We start from the raw sequence: 22456 nt of genomic DNA, 5'->3' as shown, positions 1-22456 counted from the left end.
TATGACACTAGTAATAATTATATTTATTAATTATTATTACTAGTCAAACAACATTCTTCTATAGCCTATGGGAGGAACATTTGACCATAAATGTCCGCTCGCGGCGATTGTTTTATTTTAGCTGCTTTGTCGAATCTTCATGTCTTAATAATGTCAAATCTTTTCTCTCTATGTCAAATCTTTTCTCGCTGTGTCAAATCTTTTCTCTCTATGTTGAATAATATCAGACTAATAGAGTTAGGTTAGGCACATTTGACCGCAGGTTCGATAGACACAGATCGCTATTGTCACCGTCATGTCAAATCTTCTATCTATCTATATCGAACTGTTGTCACAACAATATGAAAATATAATGGATTGCATTTTTTTTCCGGATCTTTCGGATCCTGTGTTAATTATCGTTTATTAAAACGAACATGAAAATACACTAAATACGAATGAAAATGCATTTGGACGAAAACTAATGCACATGCCTAATGTTTACCAACAAATGCGCCATAGCCAGGTTGTTTGACTTGAATGTGTAGCGTTTGCCCACGTATAGTTACAAGTTGGGTAAGCAATAAATCGTAGGCACGATATCTAAACACCCCCATCCACTGCCTATTGCAGTTTAAAAGGGGGGGTGCTGGTTGGAAGCAAAAATGTGGCTCAGCCGTGCATTTTTGCCGCTCTCCAACAGCAAGTCTAAACGATGCCTGAGCCCAGGTTCACACTGGGCTGCGGGAATGAGACAGTAAGAGAGTACAGAAACTCCTTTTTGAAATTGGTGCCGCACCGCAGATGCGGTTTTGCACCGATTAGGACGGTGCCATTGCCGGCAAATGCCGGTGATTTGACATGTCAAATCGCATGTCAAAAAGGGCTTACAGTGAGACATAAACTAAAGTTTGGAGCAGAACAAAAATAGACTGGAATTCTTCCAAAGGGGACACTGACAACTATGAGGGAGTTTACCAGCTTGGAGAGTTTTTCTCCCACTCCCAGTTGTGTCTACAGGACTGGACATCAATGAGAACAAAAAAAAATAATAATCTGATTTTAACCATTCGCTGCTCTATCTAAAACTGGGCTTTAAATATAATTTAGGTGATTTGCTGTGTCTGCTCAGACATATGTACTATGCTGATATTTGTGGCGACAGATCAGCTTTATAAAAAACAGAAAATAAATCAAGACATTTTTATTCCATGAAACTTTACCCAGCACTTACCTGACTGGCGGTACAATTGGACAGGCATGTCTTATTGTCTTCAGCGAGGTAAAAATTAGTGGGGCAGGCACAGGTGTGTGACTTGTAAGGAGATAACAGGCATAAGTGGCTGCAGTCCCCGTTGTTAATTTTACAAGGGTGGTCAGGCACTAAAAAGACAATGGGACAATATATCACATTTCAACGCGTATAAAGTTAATTGAATTCTTTAATAAGGCGATTTAAACAGAAGAGGGACCCAATAAAGAATTACGCAGGGCGCATTATGACAAGGACATGTATCTAGTCGTTAATAAAATGGTAAGTATGATCTAGCGATAACAGAGCAGCACTCTCACACTACATAAAAAGCTATTTAAGAAGCCATCCGCCGAATCTGCGTGAATACAAATGAGGCTTACCTGCTCTCTCCTTACACCAGGAAATGAAAGATTACAGCTGGGTTACAGATTACAACAGAAAACAATTCATTCATATTTAAGCACTTAATTAAATTCTCTAACTGCTGCAAGTACGTTGATTGTTTTATTCCAGAGAACGGTGATGTGACAGCATTATTGTGTGGTCGTACATGTATAGTTAATTAGGATTTGGGATTAGAAAACTTTTCAAAACAGGAGAATGGAAAAGATTTCGGCTGAATGCCAACCCAGCTGATCTTGATTTTCTCCTATGTAATTACAAGAACATTGAGGACCCTTCTCAAAAAGGATTGCCAAGAATGCCAATCTTCTCCCAACCCAGGCTATTGTCTTTCTAGGGCTATTTTTTCTAATTGAGTTCTGCAGACATTTTTCAGTATGTTGAAAGATGCACTACAAAACCTTGTGGAAACCCTTCCAAAAACAGTGCAGGTTGTTACTTATGCAAAGTGTGGTAACACCATATTATCGGCCATAGTTTTTGAATATGATTTCCAACAAGCTCATATGGGTGTATTGGTCAGGTATCGCCAAAAATGTATCCATGTAGTGTGGCATTTCCACGATGAGATGTCCTATGACAGGGATCTTCAAACTACAGCCTTCCAGCTGTTGCGGAACTACAAGTCCCACGAGGCATTGTAAAACTCTGACATTCACAGATATGACTAGGCATTATGGGAATGGTAGTTCCTGAACAACTGGAGGGCCGTAGTTTGAGGACCTCTGTCCTATGATATAAGTGATTTTGTAAGTTTGCCATGTATTTTTAGGCTTCCAAACCAGCTTCTTACAAGGCCTGTGCTTGTAATTACACAGGAAGAAATAACATAAGGGGTGGCATTTAATTCTAGTCCATTAAAGGGGCATTTTGAATCCCTGAAACACATTACACACTCTTTGGATGGTCTCCCTGACTTTTATTGGAATACATATTATATCTGGACATGTTAGCAGTGGTGTGGTGCTTCAATTTAAACTTTTGTTACATGCATTTTAATAAGGCTGCCCAAAGCAAATGTACAGTCTTTTTAGATATATACATGTAAAAAAGTACACCTTTATTTATAGGCTTTATGCATGTTCGGCACCAAAAACTCAACTTTTAAGGGAGTTTGACTTTTTTTTTTTAATGTTCCTCGATGTTAGCACACATGGTCATTTGCAGGCTTTTTGAAGCAGAAAAAAATTGGCTGAAAAGCAGCATAAAACATATGCGTCTAAAGGTGAATTTTGCAAACATGTTTAGGTGTGTTTAGGCGTGTTTAGCACTTTTATTCATAAATTCACATTTATTAATTTTAATGGCCAGAATTATGGAATGGAATGAACGAACGTCCAAACGATTGACCTAAACATGCCTATATGGGTTTGCAAAATGTGGCTTTAGGCCTGATTTTTTTGGTTTGCTGCTTTTCTCCTGCCAGGAGAAAAGGCGTTCAGAATATTTAGGCAAATGCCCAATTACGAGGCCATAATTATGCTTTAAAATAGAATGGCAACCAAAATTGTGGGAATTCAAATTTCGAATTCAAAATAAATATACAAATTTTATAATACAAGATAGCTAAACCCCAAAACAAAAATGCAATATATTACAGCTTATAGATCTTAAATGGGCTGTCTGCAGTCATTGTCATTTTTTTTAAGCTAAAGTGTTACTAAACCCACAACAGTAAAATCAGTCTGTATATGAAAACATGCTTGATATACTCACCATGGAACCTAAGGGGTTAATCCTGCAAATTGTGTAAAATGACTGTTTAATTCTGTATGCACAGATCCTCCCCTTCTTACACAGTCCCCAGTCCATCTCCTGGTAGTACAGAGCCTTGGGGGCACTCTGCACATGCTCAGTTTGGTGTGTATTGCTAGAAAGTTTTTTGTTTTCTTGGGAGGGTGCAATCAGTCAGCACTGATCTGTCCAGACAGAGGGTTAGGGGTACTGCAGCATCATAGGACAATCAGGGGAGAATGAAAACTCATCCTACAAGCTTTTACCAGACACTGATAGAAGTCACAAGATTTCTATATAGTGCTGAAAAGAAAAAGTATTTAGCAATTAAAATGTACTAATTATAATTGCATTTCCATGTTCTGTGTACTATGAGAGGCCATATATAGTGAATGCAAGGTCCTTGGTTTAGTAACACTTTTCCAGCAAATACAAAAATACATGTTGACTTTGCCAGACATGCAGGGACAGATCCACATAGCGAGTACGCCGGCGTATCTATTGATACGCCGGCTTACTTTCAAATTACCCGCGTCGTATCTTTAGTTTGAATCCTCAAACCAAGATACGACGGCTTCTGGGTTCGATCCGACAGGCGTACGGCTTCGTACGCCTTCGGATCGTAGGTGCAATACTTCGGCGCCCGATGGGTGGAGTTTGCGTCATTTTCCGCGTCGGGTATGCAAATTAGATTTTTCCGACGATCCACGAACCTACGCGCGGCCGTCGCATTCTCTTACGTCGTCTCTAGTCGGCTTTTTCCGGCGTATAGTTAAAGCTGCTATTTTGCAGCATATAGATAGACTTGCCATGTTAAAGTATGGCCGTCCTTCCCGCGTCGAAATTTTAATTTTTTTTTTCCGTAAGTCGTCCGTGAATAGGGATGGACGGAAGTCACGTCTAAGTTCAAAAAATGACGTTGTTGCAACGTCATTTCTCGCAAAGCACGGCAGGAAATTTAGAAACGGAGCATGCACAGTTCAATCGGCGCGGGGACGCGCTTCATTTAAATGAATCACGCCCCCTACCCGCCGATTTGAATTCCGCCGGCAGAAATACACTACGCCGCCGTAGCTTACGGTGCAAAATCTTCCTGTATTTGACTTAAAGCCAGGTAAGATACGGCGGCGTAGCGTATCTCTAAAATGCTGCGTGGGTGCAGATCTATGTGGATCTGCCCCGCAGTGTCCTTGTCCCTTACCGTAAGCTGTAAAGAATAATATTTTCCTTTCTAGTTATACTCTGTAAGCAACCAATTGCCTTGCCCCCATATAATGGAGATGGAGATATGGAAAAGTTTGTAACTCATGGAGTGGGCCATCAGTGACAACCATGGCTCCCTCCATAGATACAGTAAAGAAGGGACAAGAAGTGTGGTATTTGCAGGGTTACCAAGAGAATAATGCAAAATAATCTTAAAAACAATTAAATGATTGCAACCACCACACCAAGGACTAATAATTTAAAATACATTACTTGTTTACATGTGAGGTTGTAGGGTTGGAAAACTCCATGGTTAAGCCCCAATTTTACTACAATCCCAACCGCTACCTCCTTTGGCTGCAGAGGCAGCAGCTATAGGTGAACACATGGCCCCTGTCACCTGTCAAGCGCAACACATTCAAGTGGATGGGGCCACTCTGCAAACACTTGCAATGCCTGTAGTAGGTTCCAATGGGTTTAGGCAAGTGGTGAGAAGGCAATACAATGCCTCCTCACCAAGTTGTAAATTCTCTGAAGCTTAATATTTGAGTCGCTTTGCGTAAAAATTTATCCAACATGTAGCGTTCTGCTGGCTTTACCACTCCCAAAACACCTCCATTCATGTCAATGTAAATGCTCTACAAACGTGCTGCAACTGCACCTCAAGCACCCCACAAATGCCCCAATGTCACTTAAAGCATGGTTGAGATGCTTTTAGAAAGTGTTACTAGCTGAGATGATTGTATACGAATCCATACAATAGAAAACCAACACAGGGGTGGTGTCTGGTAAGTATTATTTAACAAGACACAAACATGTCAAAAATTTATGCAAAATGCGACAATTAAGCATCTTAACATGATAGGTGGGTTAGTGGAATGCACTACCAACCACCATCCGACTGGAGTCGGACCACTTGACATTCAGGAGAAAGATTAAAACCCATCTCTTCTGAGGTCAAGGGGTTCCTTACCCATGAAATGGATACAGCGCCCAGAGGCGATTCAGTTCGCATGTGTTGCGCTTTACAAGTCTCTCACTCACTCACTCACTCACTCACTCACTCACTCACTCATATAACAAAATTCAAAACATGTCTAAATGAGCCCTAATAAAGGATGTCTACTTTTTAAATAATACCATGTGCCTTTTTGAATAAAGCATAAATGTAACCAAATTATAGTCACCATCAGGTTGTCTGTAGGCATGGTACACTTCAATATCAGATATGGCATGCCAAGAGTTAAGTAGCAGCGTCTTGTCAGCCCCAGAGGTTTTGTGCGCACGGCTCAGAGACTTGGTTTTGCCATCCGTCCAGTAGATGTAGTCATCGAACAATGTCAGGGCAATCACACTCTGGATATCTTGGTTGGGAACTGTAATCAAAAATGAAAAGATAAATGTGTAAGGCTGAAAGAAAGCCAACTAAAATATTTAATACGGAAAAGTCAGATGGATACAACTGTCTGTGACATAACTTCTGGTGAATAATTGCCGTGACAAGCTGTCAAGTTCACTATGCCTTTTTTATTTTTTTAATTACTGCTCAAAAAAAGTGCAAGGTTGGAAGAAGAAAAACACCCAGATAAAGGTTTGTGGGATCAACTACTACAAGCATTCCAAATGGATTCAACATAAGACTTTGCTGCATTTCATGTAATGCCCAAATGAAACAGCATAATAAATATTTGACAGATAGTTTGTTTTTACAAGAAAATTACCTACAAATCTTAGACCATATATGTTTTCATTAGATCTTAAAGCTGAAATACTGGCAAACAGGTGAATACACAAATGAAAATAATACAGTATAAGGGATGTTGCAAAAGTAATGCACAATTGGGTTATAACTTTTTTAGTAACTTACAAAGGTTGTTCAAATTTCTCATGCTGGCAGAGTAACACTTCTTCTATAGTAAGCTCCCTTTTTCCAACCGGAATTCTATTTATCCATTTTCCATCATCCATTGATAGATGAAAAATGGAAAGCAATGCTCCCCTATGGGCGAATGAAAGCAAATGGCTAGTCTTCCATTTATACCCGTGTCCATTTTTTTAAACAGAACAAGTCTCCATTTTTGTTAAATTAAAAAAATGGAAATTGGACCTAAATGGATGTAAATGGAGAAAGAGTTCATATTTGCATCCGTTCTTGCATTGGATGTTTGGAGTCGGGAACCCCCCACCATCCTAAAAGTCAGTGACTCATGCCTGCTGTCAGCAGCAGAGATGATTCATTGGTTGTTAAGGGGCCAAAACCCGCACAACGATGAGTCATTCCTGCTGTCTCTATTATTAAGCCCATGGATAGAACGAAACATGTCAGGGGAGTGTGGTCACGAGGAACTTAGGCTGAAGCCTTTTCTTCACCTGTCTGTATAGTGGCTGGGCACCCGCTGCCTTCCTAACAACAATGAGTCATCCCTGCTGTCTCTATTATTAAGCCTATGGATTGAACGAAACATGTCAGGGGAGTGTGGTCACGAGGAACTTAGGCTGAAGCCTTTTCTTCACCTGTCTGTATAGTGGCTGGACACCCGCTGCCTTCCTAACAACAATGAGTCATCCATGCTGTCTCTATTATTAAGCCCATGGATTGAACGAAACATGTCAGGGGAGTGTGGTCACAAGGAACTTAGGCTGAAGCCATTTCTTCACCTGTCTGTATAATGGCTGGGCACCCACTGCCTTCCCAACAACAATGAGTCATCCCTGCTGTCTTTATTATTAAGCCTATGGATTGAACGAAACATGTCAGGGGAGTGTGGTCACGAGGAACTTAGGCTGAAGCCTTTTCTTCACCTGTCTGTATAGTGGCTGGGCACCCGCTGCCTTCCTAACAACAATGAGCCATCCCTGCTGTCTCTATTATTAAGCCCATGGATTGAACGAAACATGTCAGGGGAGTGTGGTCACAGGGAACTTAGGCTGAAGCCATTTCTTCACCTGTCTGTATAATGGCTGGGCACCCACTGCCTTCCTAACAACAATGAGTCATCCCTGCTGTCTCTATTATTAAGCCTATGGATAGAACGAAACATGTCAGTGGAGTGTGGTCACGAGGAACTTAGGCTGAAGCCGTTTCTTCACCTGTCTGTATAGTGGCTGGGCAGCCGCTGGTTTCCTAAAAACGGTGAGTCATCCCTGCTGTCTCTATTATTAAGCCCATGGATAGAACGAAACACGTCAAAGGAGTGTGGTCACGAGGAACTTAGGCTGAAGCCATTTTTTTCACCTGTCTGTATAGTGACTGGGCACCCGCTGGCTTCCTACCTAGTTTCAGTACTGAGAACACACTCACTGGATCATTCAAATATACCATAAGAAACTGTCTTTTTTTTCCAATCAACAGAAACTTCCAAAACTGCCATGTTTATAGCCAATAATCTGCTACCTTAGGGGCGTGGAAACCAAATTTTGGACCTAGAAAGAGAGGATCTTAGATACTAGATAATCCATAAATCTAGAAGGCCATAAACAGGCCATAAACATTCTAAATAAAGGGCCATTTTACTGTCCGTCAAGCTTTACAGGGCCAGTACGGCCAGAGGATGTCGAAAATGTCCTGGCATCAGTGGGAGTAAGCAATGACCCATCTTGCTTTTAGTGGAAGAAAAAGTGTCCTATTGTTGATATTAGTGGGAGGAATTGTCCTCCATCATTGGTGACTGTGGGAGAAATGGTGCCCCATCATTGGTGTCAGTGGAATGGAATGGTGCCCGAAGGGCCAGATAAAGGCAAGCAAAGGGGCACATCTGGTCCGCAGGGCACAGTTTGAAGGCTACTGGTTTAGCATAACAACATCTACCCAAAAGTAAACCAACAGTTTGTATGTCATGACTCTTTAAGAGATATGTACCGTAAAAGATGATTTTGTGATGTTGGATCCACAAAACACAAATTTGCAACTTTACATTCTGCTATGATAAACCTACTGGGGACTGAACTGAACAAAGCAAAGCAATCACTGCTGAAAACTTAGATGACGTTAGGAGTGGAAAACGCTGATATATCTCGGCACTATTACAGCGCATGAATATCATCAGCTACAAAGACAACATTTCAGACCTACCGCTGTTTTGTCATAATGGAGCAATGATAAAAGGCAAAAAGTTCCATCTCATGAAAAGCGACACTTCTCTCAGGGACAAAAAAGAAAGGAGACAACTCGCTTGAAATACGGCAGTTAAAAAGAAAACAAGAGTTATTTAGCCAAACTGTAATAAGTTGACATAAGTAAAAAAAAAAAGAAAAAAAAGCACAAAAGACAAAAAATAATTTATTGTTGTATTGAACAATATTTCAAAGCCTATTAAAAAGTCAATTAAACAAAAAAATAATAATTTTTTCCACCAACCTAAGGCATCTTTAATGACACGATTAGTATTCCAAACCCAACGTCACTTATCTAATAACACAATCTGACTTTTATCCAACAGTTTTAAATTACTTTTCACCAGTTGACTTGTTATTCAAAGGCAGACCCTGAAAATCTATTTAAGTATTCAGAGCAATGCACGCAGACATTAGAAAACATATCAATTTGAGAATATGTACCGACTTTAAAGGGCTCTGTGGGTAACTATTTCTTTTCTTTGGTAACCAGTCCATCAAGTTCTTTGACGAGAGATGCAAAGGGCCAAATTCTCAAAACCATGTGTAAATTTAGGATTATCTAACTTATGTCATTTAAGTTAGGTCGCCCTAAGTTGGTGTCGTAACTACCGTATTCTCAGTGCATTTGCGCTCAAAACTGCGCCATCCTTAACTTAAGTTTCAATGCCTAAGGCGTGGTTATGGCAAGTGGGATTGAAGTGGGCGTGCTTCATTGTAATGAGCCGTGACCCCATGCAAATGAAGTGCCGGCCGTACTGCGCATGCGCGCACGAATCTGGACCTCAATGCGCATGTGCAGAACTTTGGTCAGCGCAATCAGTGAGATAGGTAAAAGGCCAAGCGTACTTAGTTTGAAGATCGCCCTGTGGCTAAATAGCCCCAGTCAAACACACTTCAATTGCAAAAGTATTTCCCTGTGTTCCCTTCCTAAAGCAAGTTGCTTCTGCTTTGAACGTTTGTCAGTGTTTGTTGGTAAGATTGTTTTGTGAGAAAAGTGTTTGTGGAGTTGGAGGGTATAGTTGGTGTTTGTTTTTGCTAATTTGTTTTTTGTTTTGATTGTTTGCCTGTTTGTTTTTACTAATAGTTTTTTTTGGGTTTTGTTTATATTTTTTGTTTTTCTTTTTTGCCTGTTTGTTTTCGAATTAATAGTAGCTGTCTGTCTATTTTTTATTTTGGCTTGTTTGTATTTTCTTTGGTGTGTGTGTGTATTGTTGTTTGTTTGTTGGCTGAGTTCCCTGTTGCTGGGTGTTGTCTGTCATGGCTCCCAAGCGCAGGAAGCTAAATTTTTCACCGGCAGAGAAGCATATACTTGCTCAGGGCGTCCTTAAATTTGGGCGATTTCTCCATGGCCCTGAGAGCCACACCACCACCCCGGCCAGGAGGAAGGAGATCCTTCAAAAGATCACCGATCGGATCAATGCGGCGGGGGGGGGGGAGACCAGGACCATCGCTGGAGTTCAAAAAAAAATAAATGACTTGAGGAGCGTGTCCCGGAACAAGCTGGCAACGCTGCATGCCCATACCAGGGGCACTGGAGGAGGGGGACCCTGCCCAGTCAGGATGAGTGAGGAGGAATGGGCAGTGGCCCAGTGTTTCCACCCACAGCAGGTGGTGGGCCTGCCTGGCTTTGACAATGATCCTCTTATGAGGACAGGTAATTTTTTTGAATTTCTATCTGGTGATTAGCATGTGTGGGTGGGGGAAGGGAAGATGTGCCAAGTTTGTGGATACAACAACCTGTGATTGTTTTGTGTCCTCCCCAGATGGCCAGGAGGTGGCAGCCCCATCAGCCCAGGAGGTGGCAGCCCCATCATCCCAGGAGGTGGCAGCCCCATCATCCCAGGAGGTGGCAGCCCCATCATCCCAGGAGGTGGCAGCCCCATCAGCCCAGGAGGTGGCAGCCCCATCAGCCCAGGAGGTGGCAGCCCCATCAGGTCAGGAGTTTGCTGGCCCATCAGGTCAGGAGGTTGCTGGCCCATCAGGTCAGGAGGTTGCTGGCCCATCAGGTCAGGAGGTTGCTGGCCCATCAGGGCAGGCTGCTGCACCACCCCCAAGACAGGCTCATGCAGAGTCACAAGAAGGGCAGGATTCGCCATGGGAGGGGAGTGCCCACAACTCCCCTAATTTGGATGTTGAGTGGGAGGAGGATGAGGGGGAGGAAGATGACAATATTCTGATTGGGCAGGAAATAATGATGGGCCAAGATATGACCTTTGAATCATCCCCTGAGGGAACCCCACAGGCGCCCAGAAGTCAGGCCACCATCATGGGTCGCCCCTTCCAACCCTCCTCCAACATGCAGCAGCACCCATGGCTCACTCCAACTCCTCCTCCAAGGCCACAAGCCTCAGGGGCAAGTAGGATGCCGACCCCTGAAAACAGGGGGGGGTTGGTGCGTCTGCCGGTCAGTCTGTTGAGGGACAATGTCCGGCAGACCCGCAGTCTGTCTGCAATACAAAAAACTATCAGCAAGGTGGAGCGCAGCCTGGGTGCAATGAGGGAGTCACTGGGTGACGTGGCCACCAACTCCGTGGGGGTCATCACCTGTTTGTGGGACATGAGGAACGCCACAACAGGTGTGGCCCAGGAGGTGACTGCCCTCACCCAGGCTGTGCAGGCCAATACCCGGGCTGTGCAGGCCAATACGGCTGCCATAACTTCCTGTCTGACAAGGATAGCCGTTGCCTTGGAGGGAAGGCCAGCAGGAGGACAGACACCAGGGGAGGCTGCTTCCTCCCCTGTACAGTCCCCCCGCCCTCAAAATACTCCCTCCCCTGCACAGTCCCCCCCCCCTGAAAATACTCCCTCCCCTGCACAGACCCCCCCCCGTGAAGATCCCCCAGTTGGCCGTGGCCGTCCCCGTGGCCGTCCCCGTGACCGTGCCCGTGCCCGTGGGCAGCCCAGAAGGAGCACTCGGCAACATCCCTAATTTGCAGGGGTACTTTTTTTTTTTTTTTTTACACTGTACTTATGATTTGGTCTATGTGTGTGAATGATGTGTGAATGTGGGGGGATGGCATTCCTGAAAACATAAGGGTGTCACCCTCAGTTTTGGTGGAGTAGGGATCCCCAGGACCAGGGAGAAGTCATCCTAGGTTCCTGAATGGTGTATGAATGCACAGTGACATAATTGGAGCCGTGGCGGGGCGTTACTGCTCCCAAGTACCAAAGGGGGGGGGGGGGTACTTGGATCTAATCCAATTCTATGTGCATGTGATGTGTCTGTGCTAGGGACCACAGTGACGTGCATTCATGCATTCTCATTGTGAGATAATTAATGTGCGTTTTGTAAATCAAAATAAACATTCTGTTTGGCATATAAGTAATGTGCATTTATTTAACAAAATAAAGATTTAAAGGTCACATAATCTCTGTGATTTGGTCTTGTCAAATCAAAAACAAAAATTGTATTAGGATGCATTTACTGGGCAAAGATGCCTTCAGACAGTTGTCTCCTGATTGCCTGGCCCTCAGCAGACCGGGTAGAGGGGTTTGGGGGGGGGGGGGTTGCCTGGGTGGGGGGTCAGGTCAGGAGATATGTCCACATGCATGCCCTTTCTTAATGCAAAATTGTGCAGTATGCAACATGCACCAATAATTTTGCATACAAAGTCTGGGGAATACAATAGTGTACCCCCAGTCTTGTCCAGGCATCGGAATCGTGACTTTAGCATGCCAAAAGTCCGCTCAACTATAGCCCGGGTCTGGACGTGCACCTCATTGTATTTTCGTTCTCCGGGTGTTTGGGGGTTTCTAAAGGGGGTCATCAGGTGGGGTCCCAATGCATATCCTGAGTCACCTGTAAGGGAAAAGACAGGAGGATATTAGTCATGCATGTGCCCCTTGTGATGTCTCCATCATGGGGGGGGCATACCTGACACCAATGTCACTCACCAATCAGCCAGCTGTCTCCATAAACGTTCATCTCCAAGTCTTGGTAGATCTTGGTCTGCCGTAGAATAAAACTGTCGTGGCACGACCCTGGAAACTTGGCACAAACGTGCCAGATGAGGCCATGGGCATCTACAATCATCTGGACGTTGATGGAATGCCACCCTTTTCTGTTTCTGAACAGGTGTTCAGTTTCATGGGGGGGCTGGAGTGCCACATGGGTGCAGTCAATCGCACCGATGATCTTAGGAAAGCCAGCAATATTGTAGAAGTCTGTCATGGCTTGCACACGCTGGTCCTCCTGGGTGGGCATGACAAACTGATGGCTCATGCGCCGCAGTATGGCAGGGACCACCTGATGTAGGCATTTACTCATGGTGGACTGCACCATCCCAGCCACACCTCCAGATGCTCGCTGGAAGGAGCCACTCGCTAGAAAATGCAGTGTTGCCATAACTTTTTCCAGAGGTGTCAGGGCATGGGAACGTAGGGTTGGGGCGATTAGATCCTCATGAAGGAGTTGGGTAATCTCCAGGATGGCCTCCCTATCAAATCGGTAGTTGCCAATGACCTCATAAACTGGCATTTGCCAAATATCACGGCGTGGCCGATAAACACGCGCCTGTGCCCTCATCCTCCTCCTCTGTGCCCTCCTCCTCCTTTGTGCCTGTAAGGCAGCAAGTGCCGTCAAAATCATTGCTGGTCCTGGCATTTTTCAGCAACAAACTTCACAACTAGAGCTGTAACTCCCTTCTGCAAACCCTTCCACAGCATGTGTAAAATTAGGGCTGGTTTTATAATGTGGAACTTTAGTCAGAAAAACTAACAGGTGCGCACAGGGCGGAAAATACGGCACACACACTTAATTCTGAGAATCGCCCTAACTCCCTCATTTGCATCTTTGCCTATCAAAAACAGCGGCGAGCCTAGCGTAATTTGCGCCCGGGAATGCGCAGGTGTAACTACTTTAAGTACGGCTGAAAATACGGAAATCTTTGCTTAAGTCATTTTGACGATCGCGCGCAAATATACGCGCCGTGTAAAATTAGAAAAATGGAGTTAAGTCTGCGTATCTCTTTTGAGAATTTGGCCCCAAGTTCTCAAGAAGTGAAGTCAGGAGGGAAAATAATTAAGAGATTTGTTCACAGTTACAGCTTGTCCACAAAGACATAATGGAAAACATTCATCTGAGTAAAGCACATTCTGGTAGAAAAAACAATATTTTTTCTCAGTTTATAAAATGGCTTTAAAGGGGCTTTGCTGGGTTTTGTGTGGCCCAGGAGTTGTAATTGTAGATTTTACCTACAGTGCCACCTACTGTTACATCCAGTAATGTAACAACAGTAGATAAGGGATAATGGCAAGCCATTGTTGTACTTAAAGTGGAGTTCCACCCAAAAATGGAACTTCCGTTTTTTGGAATCCTCCCCCCCTCCGGTGTCACATTTGGCACCTTTCAGGGGGAGGGGGAACAGATACCTGTCTAATACAGGTATTTTGCTCCCACTTCCGGGCATATAGTCGAGCCACCCGCAGCTATCTACGCCATGTCCGGTGCCTCCTCTGTCCTCCCCGCTGCCTTCTGAGAGACACACAGGTCCAAGGAGACAGCAGGGACCAGTGGGATAGCTCGGCGCGAGTCAAGCATGTGCAGTAGGGAACCAGGAAGTGAAGCCACAAGGCTTCACTTCCTAAAATCCCTTACCGAAGATGGCGGTGGCAGCACCCGAGTGCCAAGGAACAATTGGCTTCATTGCGGGCACCCTGGACAGGTAAGTGTCCTTATTTTAAAAGTCAGCAGCTGCAGTATTCTCTACTAACAGTCCACTGCCCTACTGACACCATTCTGCACATACTTCCCACCACCATACACTACACACTCCTCTCCTACACAAACTACCCACCTCCATACACTCCAAACTCCTCTCTTACACATACCCACCTCTATACACTCTGCACTCCTCTACTACACATACTACCCACCTCCATACACTCCGCACTCCTATCTTACACATACCCACCTCTATACACTATGCACTCCTCTACTACACATACTACCCACCTCCATACACTTTGCACTCTTCTCCCTGCACAAACTACCCACCGCTGTACACTCCTTTCCTACACATACTACCCACCACCATATACTTTGCACGCTTCTCCCTGCACAAACTACCCATCGCTGTACACTCTACACTCCTTTCCTACACATACTACCCACCACCATACACTTCACACTCTTCTCCCTGCACATACTACCCACCTCTGTACATACCACGCTCCTTTCCTACACATACTACTCACCAACATACACTTCACATATTACCCACGGCGCTGTACACTCCACACTCCTTTCCTACACATACTACCCACCACCATACACTTCCCACTCTTCTCCCTGCACATACTACCCACCTCTGTACACTCCACACTCCTTTCCTGCACATACTACCCACCACCATACACTATTCACTCTTCTCCCTGCACATACTACCCACCGCTGTACACTCCACACTCCTTTTTTGCACATACTACCCACCTCCATACACTCTGTACTCCTCTCCTGCACATACTATACACCGTCGCATTTATTAATTTGCTGGTGCCTGGGGCCCACTCTTGATCTTGCACACAGGCCCACATATGCCCCTGGTTACATTACATACATTTTTTTTTTTTTTTACAATTATGTTCTCTGCTTTCTGTGGACTATATTCCTTTACTAGATAAAAGTAAATCAACCAGCGCAAATAAAACCTAAAAACAGCAGCTAAAACACTGAGGGTCAAAATATCAAATCCCCAATAGTAACTATATATAAAAAGCAGTGCAGCGCAAAACATTTAGAAATGACTAATTTCAGTATTGTTCTAAATGTTTTGCGCTGCACTGCTTTTTATATATATATATATATATATATATATATATATATATATATATATATATATATATATATATATATCCCTTTACTGTCTCCCCCCGCCCCTTTTAACTCAAATCACAAATCAAGACAACCTAAGCTTCCAATCTCTTTGGCCTGGACCCATGAGATGCATCCCAGGATAGAGGCAGTGGGCAGAAAGGTACATTATACCTGGCCATTTGGCCTACTGCCTGAACGATGTATACAAAACTTGCTATTTTTTTTCATCATCTGACCAGATGTCTTTTCCTCAGTGTCAGCCAACGAATCTCACTGGCTCAGTTAAATTAGTAAACAATTGGGTGTTGGAAAGAGTCGCTTTACTCAAATTACATTGCAAAAGCCAAAAAACGAGATTGCTTTGAAGGAAACAGAATAGTTGAAGTGTGACGTGCCCCGAGCTCTTATAACAAGCGCAGATCTACACTACTAGCAGTACATCACTAAGCACAAAATATTATAAAGAAAAACATGTACACATGAATAAGCAAATAGAGTTCTACCAAAACAAGCATTTTTTAAGTAGATCTAAAAGCAAAAAGAATGAAAAATAACAAATTGCAGCTTGGCAGTCTTTAGATGCGACGGCCATTTGTTAGGTGTTTCTGCCGATCCTGCCAGCAACACACTTTGGGGTTGATTTACTAAAGGCAAATAGACTGTGCACTTTGCAAAGTGCAGTTGCCCTCTGCAAGGGCAGTTGCCCCAGAGCTTAGTAATTGAGATAAACCTTCACTTTGCAAAAAGTACCCAATCATGTGCGAGGAAAGTAAAAAAAAAATAGCATTTTTGCTTGCACATGATTGGTTAATGGAAGTCAGCAGAGCTTCTGCTCATTTACTAAGCTCTGGAGAAACTGCACTTGCAGTCTTTTTTCCTTTTAGTCAATCAACCCCTGTCTGTCTTAACCGGTTGCCGCCCGCCTCACACACATCTGCAGCATGGCACGGGCAGGCAAAAGGACGTAAACAAAAGAAAAAGCCGCGCCACAGAAGTCTATTAGATCACACTCAATAAAGATGTAATAAGTCCGTGGTTGATCAGATGGCACATATATGTTCACAGATATTCTGATACAGTCCTTGTAATGGTAGATCCTACGTTCCACACCACCCAGTGACACATATGCATAAAGTGACCCTCCACCGGAAAATGGAAAGCCGCTTACCGGAAGGCAAGCGGTTTGGGGCAGGTGGCTATAGCCCAGCCTAGGCCTTTAATCCTCGGATTTTTCACCAGGAAGCTCTCCGCCCCCTGAGCGTGATGTCTCAGCACCACCGTTAGAATGTAAATGAAAAAAGACAGGCGCACATAGCGTGACTCTGTGACATACACTTTTATTTTAAAAAAGGTAAAATCATACTCACAAACGAGCGTTTAAAATCAGCATAAAAGGTAAATTGCCGGCCGGCATACAGGAGCCCTACTCCTTGCCGTGGTGACGTCACTGCGTGATCCTTCCCAGGCGCGTTTCGTCGCTATTGGACGTTGTCAATGGGGCAAAAGGACGTACCTGTTCATCCCCTTTAAGAAGCGGTTGTCATGGGCGCGCCCGCGGGTCCTGCGAACTCGATCACCGCGGGCATACCCGCGATCGTCTTACGGAGAGATAGAACGGGGAGTTGTTAGTGTAAACACAACATCTCCCTGTTCAGCCTAGTGACACTGTCACTGATCGTGTTCCCTGTCATCGGGAACACGATCAGTGACGTGTCACAGCAAGCCACGCCCGCCTACAGTAAGAATCACTCCTTAGGGAACACTTAACCCCTATAGCGCCACCTCGTGGTTAACCCCTTCACTACCAGTGTCATTTTCACAGTAACCAGTGCATTTTTATAGCACTGATCAATGGTCAATGGTCTCAAAAATGTGTCAAAAGTGTCCGATGTGTCCGCTATAAAAAAAATTATTAATAAAAATGCTATAAAACTATCCCCTATTTTGTAGACGCTATAACTTTTGCGCAAACCAATCAATAAACAATTATTGCGATTTTTTTTACCAAAAATATGTAGAAGAATGCGTATCGGCCTAAACTGAGGATAACATTTTTTTTTATATCTTTTTTGGGGATATTTATTATTGCAAAAAGTTAAAAAATATTGATTTTTTTTTCAAAATGATCGCTCTATTTTTGTTTATAGCGCAAAAAATAAAAAACGCATAGGTGATCAAATACCACCAAAAGAAAGCTCTATTTGTGGGAAAAAAAGGTCATACATTTTGTTTGGGAGCCACGTCGCACGACCGCATAGTCAGTTAAAGTGCCAAATCGCAAAAAGTGGCTCGTTCATTTAGCAACAAAATGGCCTGGGGCTTAAGTGGATAATGTGATAATGCTTTCTTAGTGTTACAGTAAGTGTGGAGGGCAGAATTGTTACCCCCAGGACAGAATTTGTTTTAGAACTACTCCTTTCCTTCTATTCTTCTCAATAACATAGGCTCAGGGGGAGGTGTTCTATACTCCAATAGAGAGCTGGGAACAATGTAACTGATAGAAGTCTGACACCCAGACATACGCTGCCTGGTGGAACCATCTATTAATCAGGCAGTCTGGTGAATCCTGACAATATTGTTGGGATCCTTCCAGAGCCTGGAGCGGCTCTGCCAGATCATCTGATAGCAGATATGAGCCTGCTATCAGCTGACTCTGGATCACAGGAGAGCAAAAGCAATTGCACTCCTGTGATCCACAAGAGATGTATGGCCAAAGAAGCTTTGGTCATACTTCTCTTTTTTATAATAACAACAACAAAAACAAAAATAAATACATACATATACATATATTATTTTTACCTGATTTAGAAAAAAAAGCTTTACAACTTTTAAGGTAGATTTTGCTTAGGCTGGCCATACACAGTTCGAATCTTAGCTGGTTCAGCAAGAAATCAAACCATTTGGGTCCTTTCACACATGTTTTCTGATAAGGTCCTCCTGTCAGTTTTTCAGGCGGACCTTCTATTCTCCTCTATGTCCACTGGCACCCGCCGCCATTCAATCCGATCCTGTTCACAAAATCCAGACGAATGTTGATCCTATTTTCCATCTGTCTGGCAGATCGGATCGAATAGGATCAGATGAAAACGGACAGGAGGTCTATTTCCACCTGATTTCCCCATAGAGAGGAGCTCTGCACAGTGAGTGGACACGGGCCTGTCATCCGCCTGTTTAGCGGGGATCAGCGAAGTGATCCCCCGCTGAGCAAACGGAATCTACAAGACGGAGGCACCATGTGAAAGGGTCCTAAGTGGCCCGGGTGAATGTACCAAGTTGATCAATCAATCAACTTGGGTATGTTGTGGAAATTTCAAGATGTATTTAATATGTATTGTCATAATGGCACCCAGTCTTAGTACTTCCGCAACCCGCTCTAAATAGAGCTGACTGGGGCAGTCTGAGGCTGGTTGAATCTCGTCTGGTAGTAGAAAATGTCTTGAGGTTGGAGTGTGATATTTGCGGCGTGGGCGTATGTCCGCCGGCGAGGGGCCCTCTGTGCATTTAGCACCGACGATCGTTGAGGAGGGGATGCGCTCACTCCGCAAGCACACTAGTGGTTATGGACAGATGTGCGCTCTTATCTGGTTCTTGTCTGATCAGCATGGCTTGGGATTCGTAGCGTACGCCTGTAGATAGCCTCCATTCCACCTTTAATAAGGGTATAATCTGGATATGCATTATTCTATGGAATGGCGCAGATTAAGGATTCTATCAGCGATTAATATGAGAGCTTGTGATCGGTTTTGGGTCAGGAGGGGCACATGCACTCCCTGCCCAGACACGCCCATAAGAATTTAGCCAGCATTGTATGTATTTCTATTCATTGTATTGTATTCATTGTATGTATTTCTATTCATTGTATGTATTTCTATTCATTGTATTGTATTGTTGTATTATTTTGTTATTGTTATATTACTGTATTGAGTCCCTGTTAGAAGGGTTATCCTGCTGGGTGGAGCTCACACCATGTGAGCTCACTTCCTATGGAGGAGGTCACATGTTGTGACATCACTTCCTGCTGGGTTTTTAATAAAACTGCCTGTGAGGGCGTCGGCAGAGCAGTCATGACTGGGAGCTAGACTGAGAACAATTGGTGAGGTCTCTTGACTTGAATGGATGGGCAGAGAATGGACGGTGAGTGAACTTATTTAGCTTTAAGATGGCTTATTTCATTAAGACGGAGTATGTGCTTTTTAGCACAGGGCAAAATGGCGGTGTGCTCTGCATACAGCCCATTTTGCCACCACAGTTACAACCAGTCTGCTGGATTTCCGTGTGATTGTCGCAAGCGGCTTCTATAGCCACTAGCGATAATCACTGCCTTCACCCGGCTGGCATGGCTTCCCCAACTCGCTTCTGCCCTCTCGCCAGGAGAAGACAATTGCTCTGCAGGAGGATTCCGCTTTCAGCACTGTCTGTGTTGATGGGGGAATTGTGCACATTTCTTGTGCAAAGAAATCCGCAACTTCTATGGCCAGCCTTACGCATATTTTAATCATTTGCCTTGTTTACATTAAATGATAGCATTCCAATAACTACCTCCAAACTCCAGCAACTACATTTCCCAAAAGAACTTACAAGCCATTGTCTGAAAGCCACAACAATTTACCCGTTATTTATATGAGATAAACACAGTCAAGTCGCATTACAGCTCAACGATTTAATGCACTTTCTAAACAAATGATTCATATTGGAGGGAAGAAAAATAGCAAATCTCTCACACTAATAATGCATGGCATTAGACATTAGGTATAAAAAAAAAGAATTTTATAAATACGATCGCCGATCTCCATTATGTCAAAATGTGTTATAATTGAAGTTTTTGATGAGTTTCAGTTATGTTCGGTGATTATAATTGGAGCTGTCAAGCCTGCTGGAAAAAGGCAATATAATTCAATGTTTTACTGGTTGAAAAGTGTCTCCATAGTAACCGGGGTTGCTTTTCTGCTTGCCATTAGGTTTTATTGTGTTGTAAACAATAGCACACTTCTATTGTTATAAAGTAACAACCTGTAAAATACACAACATTGAATATACATAAAGACTAAAGCGGATTAGCTCCCTTACTCCCCGGCCTAAAACACGTCAATGATTCATGGGTAATAAAATGTGTGTTTCCGCCATCTTTTGCTAATTGCTGTTAATGCTTTCCACATTATCCATCGCGGATGTGTGAATCTGCATCATTCGGAAACCGTCGCAGTCAGTTTGGCGCTGTAGAACAACAGAGCTAATTTCATTTATGTACTGATGTGTAAAGTGGGTACACATGGAGATATTTCTACAGCTTGTTACATGATTCAAGGTTTATTGAAGAGTGAATGGATGACAGATGATGACAAATTTCATTTAGAGGGGAAATGTTTCACAGTCAACCCCCACACAAAGAAATATGTATTCTGCCGTTGATGACCTACTTATGAAAATGTAATTTTCCTGGCTGCTTCTATCCCCTCCAAGTCAGGACTGTATACATCCTTATGACACTTGTGGGCAAGAGCCCCTTGGGCAGCAGGGTTTGAAGAGGCATCAAAAACATCCAACATACATATCATTGTAACTTTTTCTTTATTTTGGTTTAATCTTCTAGCCACATCTAGACAGCTGTAGTTGAATTCATCAAGAGAGCTGTTGGGAAATGGGGGTGTAGGGGAACTTGAGAGTTGTCTAAAGACTCTTTATTGTTCAAGAATCAAGAGACTTAAAAGCACCTCCTGTTTTCTATTCTTTGGTGGTCTGTACAGATCAAAAGCAGTCCAACTTTAAAAGCAAGAAGAGTTGGAAGTGAGGCGCTGGACTCAAGTGTAGAACCTTTTAAAAAAATAAATTTTGTTAAGTCTAGTGACTTGAAATGGGCACTTCTCCAAGTAACAAAGACCATTTGAAAGTGGTTGCAAACCCTTCAATACAACTTGTGCTTTTTCAAACCTAGAAAGCACAGCTGATAGCTGCCTGTGAAACTGTACTCACAGTTGTAGTTTCCATAGTAATCACCCTGCAAGTACGGGTGACGTCAGGCGCGATTGCGCAGTAGGTTTATTATTTAATTATTTAATGCCATTTCTGTCCCCCTCTGGGTGCCGGTCATTATCACTCATTCACTTCCTCTCTGAACAGCACAGAGGGAAGTCTCGCAATGCTGCTGTTATCTCCTTCCTGCTTCTCCCCCTTGTGACAGAAAAAGACTTCACACATGGGACTGAATCAGAGCAGCATGCACAAGATTTGTAAAGGGAAATGTAGTAAGGGTGCAAAGGACGTCAATACAAGATTCAAGAAACAGCAGTAGAAATGGTGCGGCCGATAAAAGAAAAGATACAAAATATGAAAAATAAGGTATTTTCCTGCCTCGTTTTTTGACAATATTGATGCATATAAAGTTGCAATACTATATAGTATTTAAAAATGGAAAAAATTGGAAAACCGTCTGGGGTTTTCTTCTCTCTTTCAGACAAATAAGTTCACCTTAACTGAGAAAACCACATACAAGTTAACAGGGCTTTTTTTTGGCAGAGAATAGGTGCAGGAACTCACCCAATGCCAAACTACAGCTCACCTTTGCACCTCCCATTTACAGCTGACCTCTGCACATCCTTCCTGCAGATCACATCTGCACCCCACTGTCCACAACTCACCTCTTCCCCAATTCAAAGTTCACCTCTACACCCCTATCTGAAGCTCACCTCGGCACCAGCTATCTAAAGCTCGCCTCTGCCCCTCCCATTCCCATTTCTCCTCAGCACCCCACTCTCTGCAACTTTCCTCTGCACCCCACCATCTACAGCTCATCTCTGCATTCCCATCCAAAGCTCACCTCTGCCCCTAACGTAAACGTCATAACTTTACTGCGTCGGCCGCGCGTACGCTCGGGAATTCACGTATCCAGCTAATTTGCATACTCGCCGTGAAAATCGACGGAAGCGCCACCTAGCGGGCAAAAAAAAAATTGCAGT

General features: G+C 43.5%; 1 protein-coding gene across 1 annotated transcript in view; it reads right to left on the bottom strand.

Moving 5' to 3' along the window:
• Positions 1–22456, bottom strand: part of LRP1B (LDL receptor related protein 1B) — a 1757966-nt gene that overhangs the window by 188091 nt on the left and 1547419 nt on the right. The window contains exons 61-62 of the mRNA XM_040358043.1: positions 5761–5949; positions 1214–1362 (exon numbers count right to left, since the gene is read on the bottom strand). Of these exons, the coding sequence (XP_040213977.1) occupies positions 1214–1362; positions 5761–5949 (338 nt within the window). The remainder of the gene's footprint in view (positions 1–1213; positions 1363–5760; positions 5950–22456) is intronic.

The sequence above is a fragment of the Rana temporaria genome, chromosome 6 (assembly GCF_905171775.1).
Source record: "Rana temporaria chromosome 6, aRanTem1.1, whole genome shotgun sequence".
NCBI lineage: Eukaryota > Metazoa > Chordata > Amphibia > Anura > Ranidae > Rana > Rana temporaria.
The sequence above is the reverse complement of the archived record's forward strand: the minus strand, read 5'-3'. Positions and strand labels throughout refer to the sequence as shown.